This window comes from Gossypium arboreum, chromosome 7 (assembly GCF_025698485.1).
Source record: "Gossypium arboreum isolate Shixiya-1 chromosome 7, ASM2569848v2, whole genome shotgun sequence".
Lineage (NCBI taxonomy): Eukaryota > Viridiplantae > Streptophyta > Magnoliopsida > Malvales > Malvaceae > Gossypium > Gossypium arboreum.
In genome coordinates, this window is record NC_069076.1 from 4,622,399 (window position 1) to 4,638,758 (window position 16,360).

The window sequence follows — 16,360 nt, forward strand, 5'->3', positions numbered from 1 at the left end:
AAATTTATAATAAATCCAGCAACATATTTAAAATATATAATATATTCAATATTTCATAATAAATCCTCCAACATGTTTTTGATATTTTATTTTTTTAAAGCAATGTCTTTTGTTTTTCCTAACAATTTTTAACAAAATTAAAATTACTTTTTAAAAATTAAAAAGTATGCCTAATTATGTATTGCATATGGATATAAGAAACGAATATTTAAATAATAACAAAAATTCAAATAAGATAGTCCACAATTGGATGCATTGATATCAGTTTGTCAATTTATAATCCCAACAACGACCATCTCATTCTTTAATTCAAGACAAGCAGAAAGAGATGCCAAAATTTCTGAGAAAAAAAAAAAGCATACTTACAAGTCAGTATCAGTTTCACCAATAAGTATGGATATGAAGTCCCAAAAGTTTAACACTATAAGTATATGAGTTTTGTACAAAATATCAACGCTGCTAAAAAAAAAAAAAAAAAAAAACCATGCGTTAGGGGCATTGATGGGGTTCTGAGGAAGACTTACTTTGGAATACAAGACGGATCGAAAGGAGGAAATCCCTCGGTTTTGAGGGGCTTTCCACGTAATGACTGAGGGTATCTATCCAATGTAGGTAAGATGAATGTTTGTACTTTTGCATCGCATACGACGCATCGATGATCGGAATCACCAGCTGCTCGTGCAGCTTCTGTTTTACATTCGCCGCACCACAACAAGTGTTGACATGGAAAGTTTGCCCATAACAACTTTGATTGGTTGCACCAAAAGCATTTTCCTTGCTTAACACTTGCCTTGTAATTCTGCACAGATCAAAACCGAGATGCTATTAATTGTAGTGCAATGTAAGTGTTTGTTAGTTAGTTCAACACTTACGTGATAGAAATCGAATTGGCGAAGAAAGAATATGGATGAATTGTTCCGTTTTCTTAGAAGGGCTTCAAGAACCAAATGCCTCCCTGTATGACCAAGTTTCCGCTCATTGAACCCCCGACACTGAGTTCCTCCTCTGTCTGACTTCAAGAATTGCAGAAAATTGGAGTTTTTAGATGGATCAACCTGGCTGCTGCTGATGCTAATATGTTCGCAAGAATTCGAGAGAAGATCCGGAGGATGCTTGACATTCCTAGGATCAGTATCAGTATTTTCATGAGGTGGTGCGGTACAAGACGGTTGGCAGCAGTGCATATTGAGAGGCTGAAGTGATTTCCAATCGGGCCTAGGAGGGGAAGGAATGAGCACCATGTGATTAGGAGATCCACATCCTCCTACTGGCATGACCTTCATGCAACAAAGATCAGGAAAAGATCTCATAAAATCACTGAGCTTAGTGTAGCCAAGAGAAACATGGTCCAGTTCTAAGCCGAATGCAGCCCTGAAATCCGCCTTTAACGATGACAGAGGGTATTCGCCTTCCTTCGGTTTTTTTGATACCTCTTGTAAGAAACCGGGAAGCCACTTCTTAAAAGTTCTCAGCCATACTGGAATATTTTGGTTGGAAGCAATGGGGCTAGTGAGAACTTGAGATTCAGAATACGCCTTCGGTTGGCCATGGAGTAATTTATTCACCCATGAGATTTTATCAGCTTTAGTCTCTTCCAAGGCCTTCCTTCTTGGCATCTCGTCTACAGTCTTTTCAATGGATGACTCGACTGGTGGTTGATGTTGGTCATTCGGATCCTTTGGATGTTGCTGAGTCAATAGCTTCAAGGACTCATCCCATCTCCCAACTGCACTTTTGATTTCAACTTGCTTGCCCATCATAGTTACGTAATGTGCTTGAACAGCCTTCGAAACAGACTTTTCGTGCTTAAAAGTAACAAAGCCGAAGCCACGAGACTGTAATTCATCACCTGTTTTAATACTAACAACATGGGCATCTTCCACAGACCCAAATTCATCTTGGAAAAACTTGCTCAATGACTCTGCTCAACCAAAAAGAAAAGAAAGCCATGACTTATCCTTCCCAATCTAGTATTACATTACCAAAAATGCATACAAGTCTAAATGTAACTAAAGAATTTTGACAAAATTCTAACCCGAATCCAACAGAGGGTGGAGGCCGCCTACAAAAATTTTCCGTTTCAGTTTCTCTGCAGCAGGAGAATTAACGAGATGCATTCCATGTTTTGCCTGTCGAAGCTCCTCTTTACCATGAGCATAAAAGCACTTAGACCCTCTCACACATCCTCCAGATTCAAAGTACTTACAGATCTCTGTTTTTACATTTGTGTTGGTTCTACAAAACACAGGCAGTAGAGCATTAAGAAACAAAACAAAACACCAACATATTCAAACAACACAAAGGAAGAGAATAGGACAGTATGTTCAATGTCACGGATGAAAACTTGTAGGATTTTTCATGGTCTAAAGATATTGAAAAGTTTGGTCACCTTTCAGTACAGCTTCCTTTATCTGCCATTGTAAGAAGAGTTTCACATGTATCAAAAATAACTTCATCCCCTTGGAAACGAGGAGTATATTTCTGCTCAACCGGGGAATTACGATGCACTGCACATTAGAATATCATGAGATTGGATGAAGTAGGAATAATTAATATTGATGTCTTTAATTTTATGACTATAAAAACAACTTACTAAGAGTAATATAAGTTTTGTTTAGTATGAAACGCATGTCCTGTGACTTTGCCAGGTCAATCGGCCTCTCTCTACTGACAAACACAAAGGCAAGTGATGTTAGCTTTTGAAGTTAAAGATGAAACTTTAAAAGAAAGGGGTATTATTTGTTTCGAACCGTAAGTTGAGGACTTCATTGCTTGCTCCCCAACGCTGAAGAAGCTCAGCACATTCAATATGATCATTCTTCACAGCAAAAAACAATGGGGTTTCTTTCATTATAGTTCTGTAGTGGATTCCATCTGGATCTTCTAGTAGAAGTACCTATAAGAACAATTGAAAGGATGATATCAAAGGTAATATCCTTTTAAAGCTTGTTACCAGTTGATTAAATTTTAAAGCAATTATACCTGGAGTGCCTGTGTATTCCCATTGGCAGCAGCAATGTGAAATGAAGTTAATTCTAGTTTGTCCTTTTGGTTTACTCGGGCACCGTGCTTCAAAAGGAGCCATAAGATTCTGGCAACAAGAAATCAAGAAGGAAGCAAATCATCAATCATATGAAAAGGGAAAAAAGAAACATGTATGGAGACAGAGAAAGAGAGAGACTTAAGTTGCTGTGAAGATGAACCCCAGGACATTCTAAGTGACCAATGCAGGGCTGAGTTTCCTTCAGAATCAGCATCATTTATGTCCATGTTGGTCTTTAGAAGCAGCTCAATAACAGCTTCATCTCGGGCCTATCATAACAAGAATGACGAAGAAAATAATACACTTAAAATGACAGAAATGATTACAACCAAAATTTATTCCCTTTCAAGAATCTTTTCAGACTATTAATTCGAAAAAAAATCAGATTTCGTTAGAAAGAAGAAATCAAAGAAAGCGAACGAAATACTGAAGAATACAGTCTTTTTAAAGCCCCGAAACGGTCCATGTTGCTTGTCCCCGGTTTTTACCAAATTACCCATAGTTTCCTTATTCAAATGATTCGTATATATGATTGGTCGACTTTTTTAGTCATCTTATCAATTAAATAGGATATTTTAAAACTAAATTTAAAATAATTCTGTCTCTTTATTTTTTCTTAATTCGTAGATATAATAAACAAATTAGTATCCGCATGTTGTTAATCCCACGTAGATTAAACGCCAAAATTACCTTGATAGCAAGGATTAAGGATGAAGTCGTCATCTTGTCTCCACCACTGTTATGAGAATCGGCTCCAAACAGCTGAAGCAACTCAATCTCGCAAAGCAAAAGCTTTCGTTTCATATCGGGTTCGACTTTGGTTGGGGACAAACAGTTCTTTTTAACTGTTCCCGACGGCGACTTATCACGGCGGCCTGACGATAATGCTTCCCGGATCACGCACTGGTAAACGGTATCTTTTTCCTTTGAACCCGAATAAGCGTCGCATAATACTACGACGTAGTCATTAACTTTCTCCGCCGCTACGATGAGAAGCGCTGCTAAAGCTACTATTTTGCCTCCCATGGCAGCTGAATACGCCACCTCGCCTATTGCTTTTGTTCTTTCACTCAAAAGTTTCACCGCAGTCAAATCCTGTCAAACAAAATATTCAGTTTTTTTCTTCGTCTTTTTTGTTAGAATAATTTTCTCGAGAACCAAACATTTTTTAAGGAAACCTTTTCACTAAGAAGAACCACCAAGTCCTCAACAGAGTAATCATCCGGATTCCATATCACATCCATCCTGAAAATAATACGGAAAGAGCCAAAAAAAAGAAATTCATTATTCTTGTCAATTAAAAAAAATATTTATAAAAATAAAAAATAAAACGAACCGAGAATAGAAAAAGCAACATTTCCAAAAAAGGGCCATTACTTCGCTGTCTTCCTCAAAACACCACAGCTTTTTGCCTCTTTATAAACAGAAAACGACATTTTTTTACCTGCTACTAGACAAAGCCATCTCCAGAGCAAGCAGACTTCGTCCATCTTTACTCTTCACCTCTGTACGGGCACGTTTCTTTAGCAGCAACTCTAAACAACGCACAGAGTGAGCCTCCGCCGCCGCCTGCAACGCCGTCATTTCCGTCGTCGTGTCCACTTCGTTCACCAACGGGAGAAAATCGGTTTCCACTTCGCCGTTAAACAGTGACGTGGCGCATTCGATAGCGTCGAAGTAACAACAGATAAGGAGAAGCTTCAATACCACGCTTCTTCGGTTCAAGGGATCATCATCTAAGTCGTCGACGAGTTGACGCGAGTGAGTTAAGAAGCGAGTTCTGTCGTCTTGTATGACCGAGTTGATAAGGACGGTTTCTAAGCTGTTGAGTAGCGCTGCTTGCATTGGCGTTATATTTTGAAAATTGTCTCCATTTGATAAACCATCGACTCTTCGATTTTCTTTTTCCTGCTATTATTATTAAAAAGGATAAAAATAAAAATAAAAAGTAATAAAGCAGAAAATTGAAGGAAAAATAAAATAATTTTTTTAACAAAGACGTTTCCTAGCTAAACAAACAACAAAATAGCTTCAACTTTCAAAAAAATTTGCAGAGAAAGAAGTGAAATATTCGTTAAAATTCAAGAAAAACGGCGAAATAGCTATAATCCTTTTCTTTTTCCAAATGAAATTTCTTTTCGACATTGTTCTTAATAGAAGAAAAAGAAAACGCTAATGAAAACGAAGAAACGAAGCTTGTTTTTACGATTAAATTAAGCCTAAGAGAGGGCTTGCGCACCGAATCCATCAGCAAAGAAAGAAGACTTAAATTTTGAGCTCCAGAATATGTTTCCACAGCAATGCTTCCATTACCAACACTAAATCGAAGCTCATTTTCATGTAAAAATGACAAACAAGGCAGAAAGAAATTATTCAGTGAGAAATAGAAAGAAAAAAAAAAAGCTTTTTGTTTTTTCTTGTTTGATAGAACAGAGAAAAGAAAATGAAACCGTTTGTTAGAAGGGGACGGAGGCTAATATTTATATGGACGGATTTGGGATTGGATTAATTATTTGTATTTAAATATGTTTTTTGAAGTCCACTTTTGGTTACATAAGTTTGGTAAAAATTTGTGGTAAAAAGTGGTGATATGAATTTCTTTCTAGTGATTTGTTGGTGTATTGTAAGGTGATATATTTAGAATGGGTTTAAATGGGTAATACGCTTATTTGCTATTAGTGTAAAAATAATAGTGACAGTAAAATTAAATACTATAGTGTGAGATAAAAAATAAGTAAAACGTATTTTAAATATTATATTTAAAATAATAAAATAATTTGTTTTTATAATGTTATTTTAAGTAAATTACATGATGTATGAAGTGATATTCATGTTCTATAATAATATAATTTTTTGGAAAACTAAATAATTATATAAGATTATTAATTTATATATTTGTGTTAAACTAAACTTATTCAAAGGTTGAGTTATTTATTCAAGTCCAATGATTATTTATACGAAAATATTAGGTTTAAAAAATAAATTTAAGCAAAAAGAAAATCATCCTCGTTTAAAAGGTAAACCATAATAATAATGTAAAACTCGAACAATAAACACAACTAACACAACTCGAATCCAAATTATACATGAGACGGTGAACACCCTTAACCACCAAACTATCTAACCATCACATGAGGTTCCAATTTAGTCATTTTCAATAAACAACAAACTTGTAGGGGTATTATTGTAAAAGTTTATAGCAAAATGTTACAATATCATTTTTAGACATAATGTTGGAAAGGTAAACATAATTAATTTAAATAATATTTAAATAATTTAATATTATTATTTATAAAATATAAGTTAATCTAAATTTTTAAATACATTTTAAATAATTAATATAAATAAAAGTATTTTAATAACTTCTCTTCAGAACCTGGAAGCCAAAAAGTTAAAAGTATTTAAGTTTTTTTTTTTTGGGTGGAAAAATATTTTTTGATAGTATTTTTAACTTTAAAAGTCAACTGTTTGGCACAAGGTTGTGAAATTGGACTAGTCGATTAGATTAGTTGGATCAAAAATCGGTCGATACAACGATCTAAAGCAAAGGAAAGAACTAATATGGACTAGCTGAAAAGAGATTAAATAAATTGAATCAATGGTTAAATTGGATTTTATATTTTTTAATATTTTTTATTTTTTTTGAAATATCAACTGTTTTGGATTTTTTATAGATAAAATAATACAACAATGACATATAGAAGAGAAAATGGTTTATTGGAGACCAGTTCACCTAATCGAGACGGAAGTCAAAGGTTAAAATAAGTGAAAGCGGAGTAAACTTTGAAGAGTAGATGTTGGGAGCATCGGAAGAGAGTTTAGGCTAGTCTATGTGAAGTGTTGGTCCTCTCTTCATCATTGAGGAATGCATGGGACAGATGTCTTCGATCAGATGAAGATGTTTGTGATGAGACATATCCTGTCATTTATTTTGATTCAGCAATACAAAACAGTTGAAACCACGTAGGGTTTGGTGACCAAAGAGGTCACATTTCTAACAAAAGGCTAGGGGCCTAGAATAGCATATGGTTCTCGCTTGTTCAATGGTTAGGATAGAAGGTGAAGCTCAAGGGTGACCTTTCGATTGGTAGTTGGTTCAGTTGTTGTTTAGACAACCTTTCGATTTGCCACATATCCTTATTCAGATAAAGGGATTTAACACTCTCCTATCATTTTTTTTCATTTATATTAGGTTAAAATATGTAATAAATTTTTATACCCTTCGAAAGTGTAAATTTAGTTCCTATATTTTTATTCATAAGAATTTGATTCTACGTTTTAGATTTCAATATTCAAGTCTATCTATGAGCACTATTAAAATTATTTTGTTAAATTCATATTCATTAAAAAGTCATTTTTTAATTACATAGTTGCCAAATAAATATTTTTTATTTAAAAACATCACATTAATAAATTTAACATTATTAAAAATTAAACCTGAATTTTAAAATTTAAATGATAAAAATTAAATTTCTGAAATAAAAGTAAGAAAAGTATATAAACTTATTACATATAAAATGAAATTCACCAAATTACTTCCTCTTCATTTGAATTTGGAGTTGTGTGGGAAAAAAAAAAAGAAATAGGAGGGTATTAAGGGAAAAAAAGATAGTTCAAATACCTTGTCCCTGTCCGACGCTGAAGGAAAGTGCAAAAGAGAGCATCGGAATACTGACATGTGTGTTAGCGATAGAAAGTGTTCAAAACGTCATTTTCATTTTCTTTCTATATCCTATTTGGGGTTAAAATAATTAATTTTCGATTTATTTAGTTAGGCAATTTTTCAAAGATAATTAGAAAATTTATTAAAATTAAAAACACAGATAAATATAACAACAAATTAAATATGTAAGTTAGCTTCAATTCGATACTAATTTAAATTAATTTGATCTTCAATTGAATCATTGGATCTATAGCTTTCGATTCAACTAACAATTCAATTCAATTCTACTAATTATGTTATTTGGTTGAATTGAAGCTCAATAGAAGTGTTAATCGACTGAATCAAGTCAAGTTTGTGCTAGATCGATTTATGATATCAATATCATACATAGTTACTCAAGTCCAATCTCAATCAAAATATAGATCTAAAATTTTGTTAAAATCGAAAGAAACTTATCCGGAGAAGTTTATATAAATCACCCCCTAGCTTTGAACAAGTGGGTGTGTCGGTTACATAAGTCTCTCAAGCAAGCCATTTGTGCTCTGTTCAATAACTTTGAAGTTATTTATTTTCTAAACTTGGGTTTATATCTTCTTCATTGTTTATTAAAATTTTGGATGACAGTTTTAAACTATATTTCAAGGCATATGTTGATGATATAAAAGTGACTGATGCTTATTCGAAAGTTGTTGATGATGTTATAGCTATGCTTCATGCACAATATGCTCTTAATGATCTTGGTTAACTCAATTGTTTATTCGCTGGATGTTGAACAAATTGAAGGCGAGTTCATATTAAGTTAAAGCAAGCATATGATAAACCTTATTCAGAAAACTCAAATGCTACACCCACACCAAAAGTGACATCTCCACTATTCACAACTTGTGATAGTGATTCTTTTTTTGATGTTTCATTATATCCTCGAGTTATTGGTTTTCTATAAGGCATTTATCTTATACAGCGTGAAATTAATTATAGTATTTGTAACAACCTGAAAATTAGTGGTATCAGAAACTTATAATAGTGACCCTTTTCTTGATGCTACACCCACACGGCATTAGCATTTTCGCACGGCCAGGGGAGCGACTATGTGACCCCTATTTGCAAAATTTTCTCATCTTTTTGTTTTTACTTCAAATTTATCTTTGTTTAATACCGGATTGGTTTTAAACTTTCATAAGCTCGATGTAAACTCAAAGTTTATTGAATTACATTTTAAATTTGATTATTTATGATATGTTGAAAATTAATTGAGATTTTGAACTACAAATTGTATGTAAATGTTTCGTATTTGTTTATAGCACCTTATTACTCAAGTTCGATGACTAGATCAGGTAAAGGGTGTTACAGTGTTAATACGGCTATTCAAATTATGCAAACTCTATTGAAAAGTTATTAAGTTCATTCTTCGTTATCGTAAAGGTAGTATAGTATGCATCATGGGTTGTTTTTCAAGACAGGTCAAGATTTGCCACTGATAGATACTCTGATTCTGTCTGAGGAAGTAGCAAGGATGATCGATGATCCACTGTTGGATACTATTTGTTCTTAGACTCTAATCTTATATCTTGGAGCTCTAAAAAACAATCTGCAACCAAGGCCGAGTACTGAAGCCTTGCTAATGCATTGCGTGAAGTCATGTAGGTTGAATCACTATTGCCACATAGACCAATCATGTGGTATGAAGATACTAGTGTTGCAGTTCTTGTAGCAAATCCGACACAACATGATCGAATAACGCATGTAGAGTTAGATCTCTATTTTGTATGAGAAAAGACCGATAGTGAAATTATTAAAATAAATACATGTGTGTTGTGGATCAAATTGCAAATATTTTCACTAAACCAATTCCAAAATATCAATTATCAAATAAAGTAAGCATATCAGAGTTAGCATATTTCATAATATTGCAAATGACCAAAATGTTGTCATCTCAAAAAGTAAATAAAAACAAACATTCAAACCCATATTTACTAGATATCACTCATAGAATAATCATATAAACCAAAATTTGTAGTTGTGGGTGTGAGCAGAGCCATATTATCATTTACGTACTATCGTAGTATGATCCTCTGCAATTCCATATCCGTCCTGTACAATTCTGAATACCCAATGCCAAGACAAAATTCATTGTCTGGATCCATGCAAAATCATTTTGGGGGACATTTCTTTTGTACCTTTTCGTTTCAAAAAAGCACATACAGATGTTGTCATTTTGGAAGATTTTGATTTTCTGAAATCATGGAATTGTATTCTTAGAAATAGGAGTATTTTTGCCTCTCGTTTATGTAACTAAGTATCACTCCTATCCTATCCTCGTCCAAGCCACATTTAGGGTGATGAATATTCTAATTATCAGATCAATACATGAGATTTAATTAAAAATTTATTTAAACTGTCATATTTGGTACGATTTTGATTCAATGTTTATTGAATATGATCAGTTTTGATTTAGATTATAATTAAAAATAAGTATAATAATAAATATAATTCTTTAAAGTTTATATATTTTATCAATTTGATTCTTATTTTTTAAGTTAAATTTGGCTATTAACTTTTAAAAAGAGCCAAATAGAACCATCAACCTTCGAGAAAGAGTTAAATTATTATTCTTTTAATGAAGATATTGATTAAAATGTTAATTTTTAATCATGTTAGCCCACATAAATTTTAAATTTTTAATTATGAATTTATTTTATATTTTATAAAATTTTAATTATTTCTTGATGTGACATATAAGACAAATAGTATCACAGTATGTAGCTGGGGGGGCATGGGCCCGGCCCCCCTAAAATGAAAAATTTTATTTGAGGCCCTTAAAATTTTTAAAAATTTTAAATTAGTAAAGGTAAAATTGCACTTTGGCCCCCCTAAAAATTATAAAAATTTAATTTAATCCTTTACAAATTATAAAAATATAAACTATAAAAAATTAAAATTTCATCCAAATTTCCACTTAAAAAATTTAAAGCTTACATCAGTAGTATCATGTCATCGTGAAATACATTTGCACTGTCATGCTATTTACAACACCAATACTGTTAAAAAATTGATATTTTAGTCAACATTTTCGCTAAAAAAAACGATTTAACTCTCTACTGAGTATTGGGGCTACAATTGGTTCTTCTATAAAGATAGATTAGACTTTAGCCATAGGTTGTTGCATCAATTATTGAATAAACCATTGACTCAACAAAACTCTGTAAAGTAAGATTGTTTCTGAAGTGCATTAATAAATGTTGTGTGTTTATCTCTCCTTATTACACTATTTTAATTTATATTCACTATCTTGTTCAAACTTGTGTTTGAACAATAGTTTGAACAAGAAGCAAATTATTTTTTTATTTTTAATATATTTATAGAAAATATTTGATACATCGCTAATGTAGTTTTAGACACCACAAATAATGTTATGGGTAGACAAGTGTCCTATAAGAGTATAGTAAAATACTAAAAAATAAATATTTAAAAATAAAACACATGGTAATTTTTAAGGCTGCTTATAAAATAAATAAAAAGTATACTACCAATATACCAAATATTAATCCATATTTATAATTTAATTTTATTAAAAAATAAATGAATAATTAAAACTATAAAATAAATAGAAAAAAATGATAAATTACCGCTTGTTGCAATATGATGTTTGTGTTGTTTACCTTATTATATTATATATATTATTTATATAAATTTAAAGGGTGACAATTATAAGATATCCCTCACATTTCAAAATCGAAAATGTATTTTTTAAAGATTAATATTTCAAAAATTTTAGAATTAAATAATTATTTTTAAATAATACATAAATGAATAAAATGTGTTTTAAAATCAATATATTAATCACATTATTACATTCTTAAAATATGTATTTTCATAACTTTTTTAAACTGAAATTCATTAGTTCATTCCATGAATAAGTCCATACAATTCAGAAAAAAATAACAGACACCCGTTGTAGACGGTGAATGATAAGCTTCACCAACACATAATAAGTGATAAAAATAATATGTTTTAGCCACATTCTTAATATGTTTTTGGGTGATTTTTCGATGTTAAATTGTGAATTTTATACTCCTAATCCTTTAAATTCATATTCTTATACTTAGGAGAGCATTTAGGAGCAAAATGAGTAAAAAACGAGGGGAAATCAAAAAATCGAAGCAAGTTTTAGGAGCCACACGGGCTAGACACAGATCATGTGAGCCACACGAGCTGCCACACGGCCATGTGCCAGATCGTGTGGAAATCACAAATTGCACTCCAAACACACGGAAAAACGCAATCTTTAGGTTTTTCAGGCATTCTAAGATCTATAAAATTTGATGCGTAGTTGAGAGCACCAAAAATATTCTATTCCCTGTAAAATAGTAAAAATAACAGTAAATGAGAAGCAGGGTCGAATTCTCAAGGACCGGATTGTACAAATGCTCGTTTCTTGAAATCCTGGACAATTTCTTGGCCAAGAAAACCTGCACTCTTGAAAAATAAAAAAATAGAATTAAGAACCTAAAAAAATAAAAACAGAATCTAAAGTGAATTGAAATTACGAAATTAAATAGATTGCAGAAATTAGAATGGAAAAAATAAACAAAGTTTGAAAATAGAGAAAGTTTCTTATGTGGCGAGATTCCAGCCTCCGGTTGTCTCGTTCCGCCTTGGGTTCAATCCTTGGCTTTTAAGTAACCCTTCTTGATCAGGATAAGCCAGTTCTAGTGGAAGAGGACGCCTACGACCACCAGCTCCAAGGATTTAGACTTAAATGTGGGACTATCTTCTGCTAGATCATCACTTCCCAACAGCGAATACTACGCCGTTCCTTGCAATCTTCCCAAAACGTACAAAGCGGTCGTTCCTTGCACAAGTTGAAAAGATCACCTATTAAGGGACATGGACGGAAGCGTCAGCCCCGTAATGCAGAGAAGTGATGAATACCTTGTTGAGAAGGCTAAGCGTGAGTTCTAAGCTTCATGAACATTTTTGGGGAATTTTGACAACTTTCGGCTAGATTGGTTTAGTGGCTCATGATTTTTGGGAAAGAAATAAATAAAATAGATATGAGATTTTTATTGATGAAAATATGAAGAGAACAAAAGATAGAGTTTTTAGGAGAGGGAGTGATTATAGAAAAAAGAGATGTCAAATATGTGCCACTCCATACCCTATTTATAGTACTAGAAATCCTAGTCTATTCCTAATGAAATTCTAAAAGATAAATACAAATAAATAAATATAATTAAAGATAAATAAAGATAAATGAAAATAAATCCTAGAAATAAATCTAAATAAAAATCCTTAATAATTATCCTAATATAATTGAAATTAAAATAGAGTCTTGTGCTATAAAATCTCTTCTTTTGCATTTTAGTCCTTGGGTCTTCCATATTTGCATTTTTGGCACCACTTCTCTCTTTCTTTGCATGTTGGCCCATTATATCTTCAAATTTGCACTTTTTGCCTTTAAATTTCCTCTTGCCTCCAATTTAGTCCTTAAAAGATAAAATACCACAAAATAATCCAAATTAGTAGGATCATACTTTGCACATAAAATATGTCGTTCTAGAGTATTATCAAATTCCCCCTACTTAGCCCATGCTTGCCCTCAAATATGGTTCGTGTCTACTGTGAAAATTAAATCCTGCCATGAAAGAAATACTACTCCAAAGTTTTATAAAAATTAGTCAAAATGCATATGAAAAATAAAGAGAACCCTTAGCTTGCTTTAAGTAAAATTTGGAAAAAGTATTCCAATTAACACACACAAAAATTAAGATCGACTTGGATTTTATGAAAATTAGGTAATTTACCAAACCTATCAGGACACCTCATTTATTTCTCCTTTAATCCCCCAATTTTATTAATACCTCCTTCTTCTTTTTTCTTTTTTTCTTTTTTTTTCTCTCTTTTTTTTTAATTCTATTTATTTATTTTTACTTAGGAATATATTGAACCTTTTGACGTGAAGAGATATGACAGCCAAGCACCCCACCCCGGTTACTCAACCCAACACATTCCTAATTTTTATTTTTCTTAAGAACATATCGAACCTTTTGACGCGAAGAGAGATGACAGCCAAGCACCTCACCCCGGTTACTCAGCCCAACACATTCTTAAAAATTAATTCTGGTTAGCGGAGTTTTACCTAACACGTCCACAACCGTTTGATGCGAAATAGGATGACAACCCAAGCACCTTAACCCGGTTACTCAGCTAGTCACGTCTTAAGCTGCACTTATAACCACAGAAATATTATTATTATTAAACGAAATTTTAATTTTGGATGACTTAGGAGCAACAATCAAGTGTCAAAAATAAGTTTTAGCAACCACCTTAATAGTCATGAACATATTTTAAGCATGAAATTGTATTAAGTGTCCTCTTTGTATTTAGACTTAATCAAATTTACTAAAAGTAAAATAGGGTTAACTCTATTAATCAAAATTATTCAGCCTAAAAGAAATAAAACAATGGAGATGCAATCAAACAGGCAAAATCATAAATAACTCAGTAGACAAAAATCATGCTTGTAAGTCAAACAGGGGGCAATTCGTGGTCAAATTATTGGGCATGAAAAGAGGCAGAATATTCTTTAAAAAAAATTATATGGGCAGCAACAACCAAATCATCATCTAAAACGACAGAAATAATGAGGAATGTCTCCCCTTACTTAAAACACATAGTCTTCAATATGGAATAAATAAAATAGGAGAAAAAGGTGTAGAGGAACTCCTCGTAATTAATGTCGTTCGCGTATGACTGCAATGAGATCCGCTAGTTGCTGTTTGGCTATAGGGTTGTCTCTCCCTATCTTCGTTTCGGTTACCTAAAAGAAGAGAATTTTATTAATATTTGAAAATAATAAATGATAACATAATAAGATAAAATAAAAGTAAAAATAAAAATTGGGTTCCATCCCAATAAACGCTTGTTTAACGTTGTTAGCTCGACGCCGTGAATGGTTCTATGGTGGCTCTAACTGAATCTTTTCTACCGTGTGGGCTTGAAAATTTTCGTAAAATGGCTTCAACCGTTAGTCATTGACTACGAACCGCTTCCCTGTTTTTTCACTCTCTATTTCAACTGCACTATGTATGAATACTTGGGTCACAACAAAAAGTCCTTGCCAACGAGATCGAAGCTTACTTGGGAATAGCTTTAATACGGAGTTATAAAGCAAAACTTTTTGCCCTACTGATAAATGCTTCTGACCTATTTTACTATCATGAAACAGTTTTGTTTTGTCTTTATAAATGCGAGCATTCTCATAGGCATCATTACAAATTTCCTCCAACTCTTGAATGTCCAATTTCCTTGCCTTCCCTGCGGGCTCTAACTCCATGTTACATTGTCGAATTAAGTTTTGTGCTCCATTTCTACTGGTAGATGACACGCTTTGCCAAAAATAAGTCAATACGGGGTCATGCCAATCGGGCCCTTATACACCGTCCGATAGGCCCAAAGTGCGTCATTGAGCCGAAGACTCCAATCCTTTCAGTTGGGTCGAAGTATTTTTTCCAAAATGGACTTGATCTCCCTGTTCGAAATCTCTGCTAGGTCGTTTGTTTAGGGATGGTAAGTTATTGCTATACGATAATGAACTCCATATTTTGATAACAGTGCCTCCATGACCTTGTTGCAAAAGTGGGTACCACGATCACTGATCAAAGCTCGATGTGTGCCAAACCTAGAAAAAATAATTCGTTTCAGAAACTCCACAACAGTTTTAGCATTATCATTACGAGTAGGCTTTGCTTCTATCCACTTAGAAACATAGTTTACTGCAAAAAGTATATATACGTTTCCAAACGAAAAAATAAAAGGGCCCATGAAATAGATGCCCCATACATCAAAAAGCTCACATACATGAATTGGGGATAGGGGCATTTGATTTTATTTAGTGATGTTACCTGTATGTTGACATTTATCGCAAGACTTACAAAAGTTATATGCGTCGCGAAAAATTGTGGGCCAATATAGCCCACACTCCAATACCTTGTGAGCTGTCCATTTAGGGCTGAAGTGACCTCTATAAGCTTCTGTATGACAAAAAGTAAGGATAGAGGTTACCTCAGTTCTGGAACACATCATCGTATTATCTGATCTAAACAATGTTTCCACAAGTATGGGTCGTCTCAAATGTAATACCGAGCTTCCTGTCTAAGCTTGTCCTTCACGGAACGTACTAACTCAGTAGGTAACGATCCTGTGGTTAAGAGATTAATTATATTCGCATACCATAGATAGTGAGCCTCGATCGAAAATAAGCTTTCATCAGGGAACTCATCCTTTATAAGAACATCACCAAATAGAGTTTTTATCCTACTCAAGTGGTCAGCCACCAGGTTTTCACATCCCTTTTTGTCACGAATTTCGATGTTAAATTCTTAGAGCAGTAGAATCCATCTAATGAACCTTGGTTTCGCCTCATTCTTTGCGATCAAGTACCTAAGAGCTGCATAGTCAGAAAAAATAATCACTTTAGATCCCAATAAATAAGATTAAAATTTATCTAAAGCGAATACAACTACTAAGAGTTCTTTTTCCGTAATGGTGTAGTTACTTTGTGCAGCATTTAGGGTTTTTGAGGCATAGCAAATGACATGAGGCTCTTTGTCTATCTTTTTCCCTAACACGGCTCCCACACTACATTCCCTTGC

At 33.0% G+C, this 16,360-nt stretch overlaps 1 protein-coding gene across 2 annotated transcripts; it reads right to left on the reverse strand.

Moving 5' to 3' along the window:
• Positions 1-225: 225 nt before the first annotated feature.
• LOC108482097 (uncharacterized) lies at positions 226-5,527 on the reverse strand. Of its 2 annotated transcripts, none has more exons than XM_017785209.2 (13): positions 5,283-5,527; positions 4,488-4,951; positions 4,222-4,288; positions 3,734-4,138; positions 3,182-3,312; positions 2,983-3,091; positions 2,751-2,896; positions 2,594-2,667; positions 2,390-2,507; positions 2,036-2,235; positions 873-1,921; positions 525-799; positions 226-340 (listed from the first exon to the last, which is right to left on the reverse strand). In XM_017785209.2, exons 1-13 carry the CDS (start codon positions 5,289-5,291, stop codon positions 310-312), a joined length of 3,078 nt encoding a protein of 1,025 aa, XP_017640698.2. In that variant the 5' UTR covers positions 5,292-5,527; the 3' UTR covers positions 226-309. The 2 variants fall into 2 exon arrangements, with proteins under 2 accessions (XP_017640698.2, XP_017640692.2); XM_017785203.2 differs by having other exon boundaries at positions 4,488-4,954.
• Between the last annotated feature and the right edge of the window lie 10,833 nt (positions 5,528-16,360).